The sequence below is a fragment of the Leptosomus discolor genome, chromosome 7 (genome assembly GCF_034619465.1).
Source record: "Leptosomus discolor isolate bLepDis1 chromosome 7, bLepDis1.hap2, whole genome shotgun sequence".
Taxonomy (NCBI): Eukaryota; Metazoa; Chordata; class Aves; order Leptosomiformes; family Leptosomidae; genus Leptosomus; species Leptosomus discolor.
The window spans coordinates 35793020-35806588 of record NC_141397.1 but is presented as its reverse complement, the minus strand read 5'-3'; the positions used below and the strand labels follow the sequence as shown (position 1 = coordinate 35806588).

The 13569-nt window shown below is 43.8% G+C and overlaps 1 protein-coding gene across 3 annotated transcripts; it reads left to right on the top strand.

Annotated features, from left to right (window-relative positions):
• The first annotated feature begins 3693 nt into the window (after positions 1–3693).
• Positions 3694–10388, top strand: HUS1 (HUS1 checkpoint clamp component). Of its 3 annotated transcripts, none has more exons than XM_086467946.1 (8): positions 3694–3757; positions 4071–4198; positions 4740–4916; positions 5591–5698; positions 6663–6737; positions 8033–8132; positions 8472–8603; positions 9371–10388. In XM_086467946.1, exons 1-8 carry the CDS (start codon positions 3706–3708, stop codon positions 9451–9453), a joined length of 855 nt encoding a protein of 284 aa, XP_086324072.1. In that variant the 5' UTR covers positions 3694–3705; the 3' UTR covers positions 9454–10388. The 3 variants fall into 3 exon arrangements, with proteins under 3 accessions (XP_086324072.1, XP_086324073.1, XP_086324074.1); XM_086467947.1 differs by having other exon boundaries at positions 8033–8136; positions 8488–8603; XM_086467948.1 differs by lacking the exons at positions 3694–3757; positions 4071–4198 and adding an exon at positions 4541–4654.
• The last annotated feature ends 3181 nt before the right edge of the window (positions 10389–13569 follow it).

The window sequence follows — 13569 nt, the reverse complement described above, 5'->3', positions numbered from 1 at the left end:
AGTCTCCTAGCCCTCCGAGAGGTTCCTTCCTCTGAAGTGAAACCATGCAGAGCAAAGTGTCCATTGATCTTAGTTGCAGATGTAGCTGCTGGCATTCTGGGCATCCCAGAGACCAAAGTGAGTGTAACACAGCCAGCTAGGTCAATGACAAATGTCTAGCAGTATTGGTAATACCTGCACACAGCAGGCACTGCTGCGGATGTCTATCACGAAGGCTTCCGATAAGGATCTGCAGAAATGAATTTGCCTCAGGTTGAAGCTGTATGATGGCTGGGACACTGGGCATTTTGGTGATTGAGGGCTATGGGGATTTTGTGTGTAGCCTTTACTCATCTTTCTTGCATTAAAATGAGGACACAATATCTGGAATGGAATAAGGGCAAAAGCAAGCAAAGGTTGACAATAAAAGTATTGATAATAATTTTGGTAAAGAAAATGAATGGAAAATAGATCAAATAAAACAAAGAAAGGAACAAGGTGAGAAAAGGATCCCAGATGTTTCAATGGAAAAACATTCTGACCCACAAATCCTCACAGCGAGCAGAATAATCCTGTTGCCTTTAGAATTTTTATGTAACACTGACATTTGAAGTCCATGAAATTCGCAGGGGAAAATATAAGAGCTTTCCAAGACCGAAAATCTATAGCTACACTAATTCAGAAACAAAAACCGAAAAACCCACAAAGCCATTTACATGAAAAATCTTCCGTTCTGCTAATGTGACGGTAAGAATAATTTTTTTGTGTGTGCTAGAATGTGAGCCTGATTTTAATTCTGTTGTTATTCTGTACTGTCCAATCAAACTGCATTTGAATAAGCAAAATCTGAATCATTAATACCTGAAGGTGTTTGCTTCTGTTAAATACTAATCACTCATATAAAAATAATACTTGTACCTCCCACACACAGTGTCAAATTTACAGTATTTGAAGAGCTGTAAAATGTCAAAGTCCATAAATAGGTGAGGAAAGTATAGCAATTTTCACCATATGGAAAAATTTATCTGTATAATTCCATTACTCAGAAATTGCATAAGTAAATTTCTCATCCAGATACGTGTTCCAAATACTAAAATCCTATTTTGTGTAAAATATTTAGTCCATTAAAGCAGAGATTTTCAGGTTTTTCTCATCATTTGCAGATTTTTGCTTTCTTCTCTTTCTTTCTCACATGACAATTGACCATGTGGCCTGTCCTGAACTATGTGTATCAGAGACTGCTCAAGTTTTCACTCCCTCCACACCTTCTCATGTTCCTCAACTAAGGCATGAAAAGCCGCCTCAACTGCTAAGAAATGAATGTCAGCAGTCCAGGGCCCTTCGAGACAAAGTGCTAGCCATCAAAGCTGATCTCAGGTTAAAATACTCAGCTCTAGCACTTCTCCCCACCCAAATACAGGGGACAGTAAACATCTGCAATTGTTTATTTATCAGGATGATCCTGCACTACAGGCTTCTGACTTCGTAGCTGCATTATCAGATATTCAAAAAATCCCTGACAGACATGTAGTTACTCCAGGAAAAGAAACCTGTCATAAATATTGGAAAGCAGTTAAACTGCATGTCTGTTTGTGCATAGATGAACAGGATGCTGGAGTAAGTTAGTCTGGGAGAAATTATATTTATTTAACTTGTATAGCTGTGTTTATACTGAAAGTACTTCTCTGGGTGTCTGTATCCTAGCATGCTGTATTGGCAGAAGTATTCCACTGTATGCTCAATCATACAGTCATCCCTTGTCAGAATACAAGTTTTGGACTTGTCTGGACTTTTTAAACATGTTTCTACAAAAAGCAGAACCTTTGAGCTATGCTCCCATTTTTTGTTGGCCAGTTATACCATTGGGGTATTTTCTGAGGTGATTCTACCTGTCTAGGTATAGTAGTAAATCTTTTCTGGTGTGAATTAGTTCTTCGTTTGTCTTCATACAAGAGAAAGGTCTGGACTCTTAAAATTAAGCTCTAGTTATTTTATCAGACCTTCTAAAACTTATGTGTTGTGTTTCCTAGCTTCTGCTGTCACCTGCCTGTTTTGAACAAAGATGATTGCTGAAGCAGGCACTTCAAAAAGGCCACAGCAGTTACAAGTTCCAGTTTGAAATGACTGGCGAAGTGACATGCTCTACCCTCAGTTTTAACAGAGGAAATCGCATGTGTGAATGGAAACCAATCGGAGAACCTGACATTTGTTCTCAAGGAGCTTAAATTAGGTTGTTAAATCAGTTTGGCATATCACCATACAGCTTCACATTCCTCCCCTCCCTCTTCAAGAGAAGTCAGGGACTACTATTGAACGACTGTCTAATTAGAGAGAAAGGGTTTCTTCCAAGTCAGGCTTTGTAATGAAGCTGTTACTGGGCTGAATAGGTTGAGGTCTCCATCTGCAAAATTCTGAACTTTGTTTAACTTTATTCAAGGTTTTATACGTCCATGAAATGTTAATGCTTTCAGGTGTTCTGAGCCCATCAGTAGCACTTGACTTGATGCAACTCACTTTATGATATAACTTTGCACTTTTGAAATTTATTTTTTTTAAAAACTATTCTGGAGCTTGATGAAGCAAATAGGTACTTAATAGGAGTTAGAAGGATGGTGAGGGAGATATTTATGCAACTGGCATGGGTTTTGATTATTTTGAATTCTAGTCTTAGATGGCTCAAATTCCTTGATCTGCCTGGAGATGTCTAAATGTTTGCTGCTGAAAATAGCCTGGGCTTTCTAAATAAAACCTGCATTTTGTTGTCACGCTTTGGCTAGGACAAAATGAATTCTGACATGGTTTAAGCACCAAGTAGGAGACAGCTCAGTACCTGGTGCAACCTGTCTCCTTGAGATTCACATACAGCCATGAGCTCAGCTCCAGAGGGCTGGTGGTAGATTCTCTACTAATTGGGCTTGGGTTTGTTTTTTAAATCTCAGCACGAGGGACAAAGGTATAGTGTTCATTTAGGGCTCTTCAGCAGCAGTGTGGTATTAGTCGGCAGCTTCACAACACTGCTGGAATATTGGCCCACCAGCAAATCCCTGCCTGAAGACAAGATCCCTACACATTAATAAAGTTCTGAGTCTCTTGGGACCTCCACATACCCCTTCTTTGTAACAAACACGAGCACGAATATGGCGCAGACGCCTCTCAGGCTATCAGCCTGCCTGGAGATCCGGCATATTATTTTCCCATTTGGTAGGTTTTCTCTGCAAGCTGGCAGGATTTCCCACCAGAGGTTTTATGTGACTTGCTCGCTATTAAAGCCCCACAGTAGAACAGCGTGTAGGCAGCACACAGCCAAGGTCCATGCCGGTGCTTTCCTCCCCTGCCATCGCTCCACGTGGGGTACAGCGCTCCGCCTCGGGGGCCGAGGGCTTCTGCTGCAAGAGGCCCCTTGGATTTCAAGAAGCCAGCAGTGCGGGGAGCCATAGAGATGTGTGGATTTATACACCCCTCCTGCAGGCTCCGAGCGGCCTTGCTCTGGGTTGAGCTCTCCGGCCCTGCCCCAGGAACGGCCCGCCGTGCCGAAAGCCAGGCAGGCCCCGCCTCCGCCCAGCGGGACAGCGGCTGCAGGTGCCGCTCCCCTCCTGGAGCCCTCGGGCCCCAGCCCGCTCCTTCCCTGCCCGGCACCCGGCCGGGCCCGCCCCGCCGGACCGCTGTAGCGGCGGGCGGCGCTGCGACAGCGGGCGGGGTCGGCAGTGGGCCGGGCCGGGCGCCGCCATGCGATTTCGGGCTAAGATCGTGGATCTCGCCTGCGTTAACCACTTCAGCCGTGAGTATGCCAGGGCCGGGGGGGCCGGGCTGGAGGGCGCCTGTGCCCCGTCGAGCGGCCAGGGCCGCCTCTCCCGGGGCAAGGGGAGAGGAGAGGCTGCGGGCGTCTGCGGCCGCCGTCCCGTGCAGGGCGCCGCGAGGCCCAGACCGCAGGCCCGGAGGCCTTTCCCGGCGGGAGGCGCTTTCTTTCGTCCCGAGGTGTCTGGGAGTTTCAGCACAAGCGGCGGTTTAGGAGGCTGCACGTTCCTCCGCTGTCGCCCCTGGGGCGAGGGGTTCGAAGCAGTTACCGGTATAACGTCCCCCTCCTTCGCCAGGTGTAGTGAACACAATCGCCAAGTTAGCCAAGACCTGCACCCTGCGCCTTACTGTCAGCAAGCTGTATTTCATCCTCTCCGATAAAGTAGCAAATGGCGGCGTCAGTATGTGGTGTGAGCTGTGCCAGGTAAGCTCGGGGAAGTTCGGTAACCACAAAAACCAGAGCATGCAGTTGAGTCTGGTGTATGAGGCGTTCCTTGTACTTGTAGCCGTCACCTGAGGTGTGCCAGGCCTCTCCAGGCCTGTGTGGTCGCTGAAGGCACTAATTTTTGCAGGGCTGCCTTTTAGTTCCACAGGCCTGGTGTTTCTGGCTGGGGACCTGCTTTACCTTGGTTGTCACCAGTGTAAAGCTTCAGCGTGTGCTGGCCCACAAGGGCCTGCCCAAAACAGGAACCAGGAAAGCGTAACTCACCCGTCATACCCCCTGTTTTGAGGACTGACAGCTGTTAGGGGAGGATCTGAAATTAATAGGCTTAGCCTGAAGGAATGGGCCTTCATGCTTATGCAGCCTGTTTTGATTCCTGCAGGTGATGCCAGGCAGAAGAAAGCTTCCCATTTGCACACATGCAGCTTTAAGCTTGAGGTCTGATAAGTAAAACTTGCCCTGCTCTCTTTTTTTTAATTTTTTTTTTTCATTTGCTTTACTTTATTTCCCAACTTATTTTTAGGAGAATTTCTTCGATGAATTTCAGATGGAAGGAGTAGCTGCAGAGCACAATGAAATCTATTTAGAGTTGGTGCCCGAGAACTTGTCGAGAGCATTAAAAACTGCCCAGAGTGCTAAGGCACTGAAGATCAAGTTGACTAACAAACACTGTCCCTGCCTCAGAGTTGCTGTGGAACTGGTAAGTGCAACCATGCTTTTATCTTCATTATTAAGAAAGCTCTTAAAAATTAAGTGCTTTTCCTAAGATCAAGTAGAAGCTTTGGTGTGATTCTAGAAAACTAAATAAAGAAAAATCGTGCCATTTTCCATGTCACTAGCCTTTCCTGCTGTCATGGTTGGTAGCACACAGAACAAGCTTTGTATTTTCCAAAAAGCAAGGAAAATAGGTGGAGGAAGAATGAAAGCTATGTCGTTGAAACACCTTTTTCTAATGTCTACTTTTCTCCATTCCTTTATCTTCTAAATCTTCTGTGGATGATTGCCTTCTCATTAAAGCCATTAGGTGAAGGAGGTTTCAGTGTAGCGTTTGGCTCTTTGTTTTGCTTTTGATTGTCCTGCTGTTCCATTTCAAACTGCTGTCTTCCAAATTTTTTTTGTTGTTAACATCTCGTCACTGATTCACCTCTTCAGTTCTAAGGATAGCTTATAGATACTAACGATTAGTACCTCACAACCTCTTCTGTATTCAAAAGGGAAGCCCCGTTAATAGGGGACCGATAGGAACCTCTGGAAAACTGGAACTGAGTGTCTGGGGCACTCAGTTATAGTATTTCCCAGAGTGGATCTGAAAAATTTGAAGTCAGAATTCAACTCCTGTCTTTAACTGCAAGAGTGTTCTCTCTTTCCCTCAAGCCATCCTTATCAAGCAGCAGTAGGATTGTGACACATGACATTCCTGTGGGGGTTATTCCCAGAAGATTATGGGATGACTTCAGAGAGCCCTGTGTGCCAGACTTTGATGTAAGCCTCTCTATTCCCTACAGAAAGGGGAGGGTGCAAGTGGAATGCTATTGCTGCAGGGTATACTACCGGTGGGTTTTGGAGAGGAGATGAAAGGAAAGAGGGGAAGGCTGGAGGCTAGAGGTTTGGAGAGGGATGGGACATGGCTTCCATTTTGAGAAGGGAGTCCAGAACCTGTAAAAACAGAGCAGATGGTTACCAGTTGTTGCCATGATATTCAGTGTGGAGGAAGGGAGGAGCAAATGATTTGAATGGCTTTAGGCAGAGCACCTCCAAACCACACAGGTTTAGACTGTTTCAGCTGTTTAGGTACCAAGTGTCCCAAGTAATTGTTCTTTTTGAAATTACGGCCTGCCTGGCAGAGTTAGATATGTACGTGTTTCCTCCTGATTTTAGTATGTCCTGTGTCCTTTTTGATTTAGCAGAGTGGCATGGATAGTTTTTTGTGCAAATGTGCTTCTATTTGAGGTTATGGATGTCTGTTACCTCTACAGCTATGAGCATTTAAATTCTGAAGACATATGACTCAGTAGAAACATGATGTATTTTGTTCTGTTATTTCAGATTTACACTGATGCAATTGCAGAAATTATTGCGGTACCATGGGAATAGTGTCCTTTCCTTTTTTGGCTGTAGTAACTATTAACTGCTCAGTAACACAGATGTGGGTTCATGTGAGAATCTAGGGTGCAAAAACCTGTCTCTGTTTTTGAACACAGACTTGAGATAGTACGTCTGTAGCAATTGCTGGAGTGGTGGCCTGTTGGTGTAAGGGGAAATAGTTCCTCTGTTCCTGAGTCATTTGCTGATTTTGATTAAATCAGTAGTTAATTTATTGAGTGCTCCCTGCACTCAATAGGTAACTGAGTCCAAAAAAAAAATAGAATTGAAAGGAGAAATAAATGCATTGCATCCCAGTCACACATGAAATATTTGTGCAAATGCAGTTCTTATGTCTTTCTAGGTCAGTATTTACCTACCAGTGCTGAAACCAATGAAGAGTGTTGTGGAGAGAATGAAGAATCTCAGCAATTCCATTGTAAGTTAAGGCACTTGAGGCATGTGTGCTACAGACCTTAAGTTATCTTGAATGTAGCCTGTTTCCCTGGTGCCAAACTGGTGCCCCCATGTGTTCTCTCATTTTGCGATGGGTCAGACATTGGACTAAAGGCAGCTGAAGACTGCCTAAGGACTGAAGAGGATGATGGGATTTATTTTAGAGCTCATCCTGGACTTCCCAGAAAGTGGTGCTTTTTGTACTGAGTCCTTGAAGGAACATGGCGTTGTGTTGCTACAAGCCACTCTTTATAGCTGGTAAGAAATTGTGGTCCTTCAGGAAGCCAGCTGGAGACTTACCAGGTGATTTTGTTGAAGAAATGCCCATTTAGTGAGTCTTGTGTTAAGTGTCTGTGTTGAATGAACTTTAGGTAAACTAAAGGAAGGCCTACTAATAGCTTCTGGATGTCAGCCTGTGCTTTAGGCTCTGACCCGGTGGGTTTCTAGTCCACCCTGGGTTTCTGGAGAGTTGTTGGGCCTTCCATTGAAAGGAGCCCCCTGCAGTTGGCCAGAAAAGGGGTTTAGTCTCAGTCACCAGAACTGACTCATGTGAAAGTTAGTAAGTAAGCACAGAGCTTTGGAATAGTTTGGTTTAGGGACCGTTAATGCCAATTTTGATAAATGGGAAATCGTCTGTAAACTGAGAATCCTGAAATTGGGACAGTCTGTCTTCCAAAGCTTGGAAGAGTTGAGAGATTACGCTGGGTTTCTGGCAGTTTTGCAAATGGCATCCTGTACATGCTTTCCTGTTATTAAAAAAGAAAAACATCAAGTGTCACAATTAAATATTTATGCTAGATGCATCCTGGTAGTAAAACTGGTCAAGGTCAGTGCTGCGAAAAGGGCTTTGAAGCTCTTTCAAATAGTACTTGGCCATTCTTTGCGAGCATTCATCTGGTCATCTCCCACTCTATAGGAGATTCTGGTTGTGATATCTCCAGCTTCAGTCTCTTATTTCTAAAACCTTTTCCTCAGCACGTGAACTTCCCAAAGACAGTACTTGTTCAAAAAGTACTGGAAAGCAATTGAATTGCATTCTTTCAATAATTTCAGGGAGGTTGGTCTAGGAGAATTCATGCAGGAATAATGAGAAATGCAGAAATGCATTTTGTAGCTGAACATTTAAATGTTCAAACCACGTTCAAAAAATACAGTTGAGCTGGGAAGGCACTGAAGTGCTTCTGGAAGCTTGTATTTGGACAGAGGTGCACTTTATTCTTGTGTAGTTCTGCAGTGTGAAAGTGGATTGCCTAAAATTTCAGATTGATTGTATTGCAGGTGATTGAAGCAAACTTGAGTGGAGAAATGAACTTGAAAATAGAAACTGACTTAGTATCTGTAACAACACATTTTAAAGACTTGGGAAATCCTCCCTGGGGTAAGTTTCCTTGTTTGTTGCCTCTTGTGTCTCATTACTGAAGTGTGATGCTGGTAACAGTACTTACGTTCTGTTAGTCCTTGCAAAATAGCATCAAGAACTTTGAAGTCTTCGATTGAAACCTTAAAGAAGGTCAATGGCTGCTTCATGTTTGTGGGGACAATCTCTTCCAGTACCCGTGACAACTTTGTGGAAAATTGGGCTTTCTCTTCATTGCACTGCTGTTTCTGAAAAGCAACCTGTTTGAGCACCAGCTGTTCTGTGATTATCAGGTGTGCCCTTACAGGTGTTGAAACTCCTTCTGACGTTTTGACTAAGTCTTGTGTTCTTATTCTTTAGCTTCAGAGGATGGAAGTCAAAGTTCTGCTCAAGGCAGAGATCCAGAAAGCATGGCTGAGGCACGCATAGACATCAAGAAGCTGCTGCAGCTGCTTGCTGGACAGCAGGTCAATCCTACAAAAGCATTGTGCAGTAAGTTCAACAGCTCTGCTTGCAAACTCCAGCTAAGGAGGGATGTTGGCTATACTTGTCACCTCAGGAGAACAGCATATATTCTGTTTGAAACGGCTATTTTTACTCTACCCAAGGACTGGTTTTTAAGTACCAAGTTGGATACTCAGACTGACTAATCATGGATGTTTTCTTGTTGTCTTTGTTTTGAAGTTATTTTTGGTTTTTTGAGGTATTATGTTTTTGAAACTCTTAAAACAAAGCCTCTAGTTTCTGGCAGAGAAACTGGGATTTACTGACATGTTTGGTTTGTTTTTTTTCTTCTTAGATGCTTTCTTACATTCAGCACCAAATTGATTCTGATACCAAAATGCTTTTTATGCAACTAGTGTTTCTAACCAGAGAAACGGTAAATTCTTTCTAGCAGAAGGCTATGCAGAGTTTTTTATCCTGTTTTGGTAACTCTGTATGCTTTTCGTAAGAACATCTGTGTGCTATGGCTTAGTGCAGATGCTAAGAATTTCCCAAAGAAGATTTAAATCGTGGGTATAGCATTATGAAACTATTCATTACATATTTCCTTTTTGGTATCAGCTTTCATAGACTCTTTAGTAATACTTCATAGACCCTCAAGGATGTTAATATCACAGGGTGATATGTCTAGTCATCCTTCTGTCAGAAGTGGTAGAAGCATTGTATCCTTACAGTGGTATTCTGTAGAAGATGTAATTTTAAAGTATTTTTCCTGCTTTAAACTGGATTTGTGGGGTTTTTTTTTCTCTTTACAGATATTGTAAGTAAAAGAATTGTCCACTTCATCTTGCTCCATGAGGATGTTTCGCTTCAGTATTTTATTCCAGCACTTGCCTGAATGTTTTGGAATCTCGGTGATTTTCCAGCCTGCAGCTATTTCCATGAAGTCTGAAAACTTCCATGAGTTGCTGGAGTACTCTCATGTGATAAGCTGTTAGATGCAGACAACAGATGGACATTATTTCCATATTTATGAAGTTACTCAAAATATCTCCTCATCCAGAAGGACATTTTTGTGAAGAGTTACATGCTATGAAAGACACAGTGCTGGGGAGCTGGCATATCTGAGCATGCTGGGGAGAAAAATTGGAATTTGTATGTGCTCTTGGGATGCTTTGTGCTGTGGGGAAGGCAGCGTAGTTTCGTTGTTTTGTTATTTCTTTTTCTCATTGACAAACATAAAAGTAGAAATGACCTCTGCAGCTGCTGCTGGGTGGATTCAGTGTTGGACAATGCAGCTCCATGTTCAGGGATCTCAGAGCAAGCTGTCATACCTCCATGAAGCAGGAGAGCCCTCTGGAGGGTTGACAGATTGGTATTTACTTGGGCAGGGAAGCACAGCCCCCCTGAAGCGGTACTGGATTGACTCTTATTCCAGCAGTGATGCCTAGGGACTTGATGCTGCTGTGTGTTGTGCAGCAGAGATGTGTCTGGGGCAGAGGAGCTGCCTGTGGCTGCCAGCGTGTGACAGGATGTAACAGATGCTAAGGAGCACCAACAGTTGAGCAGCGTCTCTTTGTACCTGGTTGTATCTTTTGATCTGACTTGCTCTGACATACCTCAGTAGTTCTGTTAGTGCTTGAACTGATGTGTTTAGCTCTTGGCCTGAAAGGATGAGATAAATGGTCTGAATTACCTTGTTAATGCAGGCAGTGAAGGTCTCTATGTACAGAATGAGTATCATATGAGGACATGTGTGAGCACAGCAATTGGTGTGAAATAAAAGGGCACGTTATCTGTGGATCACATATTTTTGCCCTTTCCAGATGGAAAGCATTGCACGACTTGTGTCATCATGGTGTCTGGACACGGTGAGATTGCATCTAGGCTCTGATGCCAAGCAGCCGAAAGCATGACTGAGTCTCACTGACAGGAGTACTGTACCCGCTTCTACTTCCTGGTTATATTCTGAGGTCTTTTCCTCCTTATTCTGTTTGTGATTGTATTTATTATCCAGCCATGCTCTGTATAGCCTTTGATGTTCCACAGGGTTTTGAATGTCATAGAATCACAGAATCATCTGGGTTGGAAGGGACCTTAAAGATAATCTCATTCCACCCCCCCTGCCATGGGCAGGGACACCTTGCACTAGAGCAGGTCGCTCCCAGCCCCATCCAGCCTGGCCTTGAACACTGCCAGGGAGGGGGCAGCCACAGCTTCTCTGTGCAATCTGGTCCAGTGTCTCACCACCCTCAGGGTGAAAAACTTCTTCCTTGTATCTAGTCTAAACCTGCCCTCTCCCAGCTTCCAACTGTTACCCCTCGTCCTATCCCTACCCTCCCTGATCAAGAGTCCCTCCCCACCTTTCCTGTAGCCCCCTTTAAGCACAGGAAGGCCGCTGTAAGGTCTTGCTGGAGCCTTCTCTTCTCCAGGCTGAACAACCCCAACTCTCTCAGCCTGTCCTTACAGGGGAGGTGCTCCAGCCCCCTGAGCACCTTCATGGCCTCCTCTGGACCTGCTCGAGTAGAGGGAAAATCCCCTCCCTCGACCTCCTGGCCATGGTGCTCTTGATGCAGCCCAGCATGCAATTGCCTTTCTGGGCTGCGAGCACACATTGTTGGGTCATGTTCAGCTTTTCATCCACCAGCGTCCCCAAGTCCTTCTCCACAGGGCTGCTCTCCATCCACTCATTGTCCAGCCTGTATCTGTGCTTGGGATTGCCCCGACCCAGGTGCAGGACCTTGCACTTGGCCTTGTTGAACTTCATGAGGGTTGCACGGGCCCACCTCTCTGGCCTGTCCAAGTACCCCCAGCTGACCATGGTGCGATAGGGTGTGGGATATCTCTTTGGTCATTGGGGTCAGTTGTCCCAGCTGTGTCCCCTCCCAACTTCTTGTGCACACCCAGCATATTTGTAGGCAGGTCAGTGTGAGATAGAAGTCCTTGATGCTGCGTAAGCACTGCTCAGCAGTAACTGAAACGCCCCGGTGTTATCAACACTGTTTTGGTCACAAATCCAGAACATGGCCCCATATGAGCTACTATGAAGAAAATTAACTCTATCCCAGGCAAAAGCAATATAGCCTGCAGTTTCCCGATAGCCCAACAAGTAGTATGAATGTTCAGGAGTTTTTGTTGGGTTTTTTTGTTTGTTTTTTTTTTTTTTAGGGGGGGGGTGGGGGTGTGGTGGTGGGGTAGTGGTTTTGGTTGTTGTGGGGTTTTTTTGTTGTGGGTTTTTTTTTTGTTTGTTTGTTTGTTTTTTTTCCCCCGGTTATTGTCTTTGTTAATGCTAATTGGTCAGGTTTTGTATCTCTCTGTCTGTCTCATTCCTTTTCCTTATCATCCCAATATAGGATGTGCTCAATCGGATAACCTTGCTGGAACAAAGGTTCTCACACTCACACACACACTGCCTCTCTTATCGTCTATCCATCAGTTTTATGTCTCTTTATGGTCTTGTTTATGGTTTCCTCCTTTTCTTCTTATCCCTTTTTTGCATTGAAAAGGTCCTGGACCAGATACCCCTAAATGAGCAGACACTCTTCTTCCACATACACTTGCAGTTTTCAATCCTTTCATGCTGCTTATTCTGAAGACTAGCAAATGATTTTATCGAAACAGGATTTGGTGATGTTTTATCATATATATACTTAAATTATTCTGATTTTTAGTTGTGGTGTTCTGAAAGTGAGTATTAATGCTTGCAAGTGACTGTGTAGCTGTCTGTGAAACTCCCTGTGAAGGTTCTTTGAGGCTGCAGGTAAGTGGAAGCAGCTGGCTAGTTCTGACTTTTCCTTCACTGAACTCTCTGGGGCCAACTCTTCTGTCTCATTGTGTTTACTCCTGCTGTATGCACACAGGCGTATATGTGCTCTTCAACAAACTTAACTTTGTTTCACTCTGACAGTAGATAATCTGTGCTTAATTATCATCTACTGTCTACAGAGTACACTGGATGGAGGATTTATATGGTTAAACAAGGGGATAAGACTAAATTCTGTAATGTGTTTGGCCTAATTCTACTTAAAATTTTGTCCAGAGCAATCAACTTCTTCCTTGATGAGACAATGGGATACCAGCTCCCAAAACTGTGCAGGCACAAATCTACGTTTTAGGTAAGTGTCATTTAATGAACACATTATTTTGCATAAATGACATACATACTGAAACCCTGACTAAAGGCTACTGAAGAGTATATGGAGTCACTGACTTCCTCTGGTTACTTGCTAGACCCAAAAATCAAAACCAGGGCAAAGAGGGGATTTTTACACTCCGTTTTTAGGGGAGCTTCTTCTTTTGTCTAAGACTGTGCTGCACATTCACTGTGGTAATGGATAGTGAGGGTGGTGAGTGGTAGGTATTGTTGAATTTCATTTCAGGATCACATTTGTTGTATCAAGGCGTACCTGTTAGTATATGTCCCAAGCAATTCTATACCTCGTACGAATGATCACAGTTGATTACTCGGTGCCTTCCTCAAAATATCTGTTAATTTCCAGACTGTTTCTTGGAAAGATCTCTCAACAAATTCAGCATCTGTATTATGGATTGAAAATTTGACAACTTGCTGTTGGCAGGCAGTGTAAACACTTCAGTGCAAATACAGTTACATTGATGTAGACCATACACTTGTCAAGCTGTAGTCCCATTTCTGCTTTGTTATTAAATGTGACCAAAAAATAAAGAAATTTTACTTGGGTTTCTGAGACACATTTGTTTACTTTAAAGTATAGACAGTTATTGCCAGAATGGAAGTGAGATGATGGTGTTTAGCAGAGAAGTGTGCTCTAGACTTACTGATGAACTATATGGAAGGACTTTGCTGTCTGGGTTGGAAGGCCAAGCACAGGGACTGAGCATCACACCTAAATGTGTCAGGCAAATAACAATCTCAAATTCTGTCCTGATACTAACACCTGTGTCTGACACCATTGTTTCAGACAAGCTAGCTGCATGTCCTCTGACATTCCCTAATGTCAAAGGTTAAGAAGCAAGTTAATTTTATGTGATTGGG

Excerpts from the sequence above, each read along its gene's own strand:
- HUS1 (XM_086467946.1), top strand. The coding sequence starts at position 3,706 with ATGCGATTTCGGGCTAAGATCGTGGATCTCGCCTGCGTTAACCACTTC. Across the intron at positions 6,738-8,032 it reads AGAATCTCAGCAATTCCATT|GTGATTGAAGCAAACTTGAG; the intron begins GTAAGTTAAGGC and ends ATTGTATTGCAG. Across the intron at positions 8,604-9,370 it reads TCCTACAAAAGCATTGTGCA|ATATTGTAAGTAAAAGAATT; the intron begins GTAAGTTCAACA and ends TTCTCTTTACAG.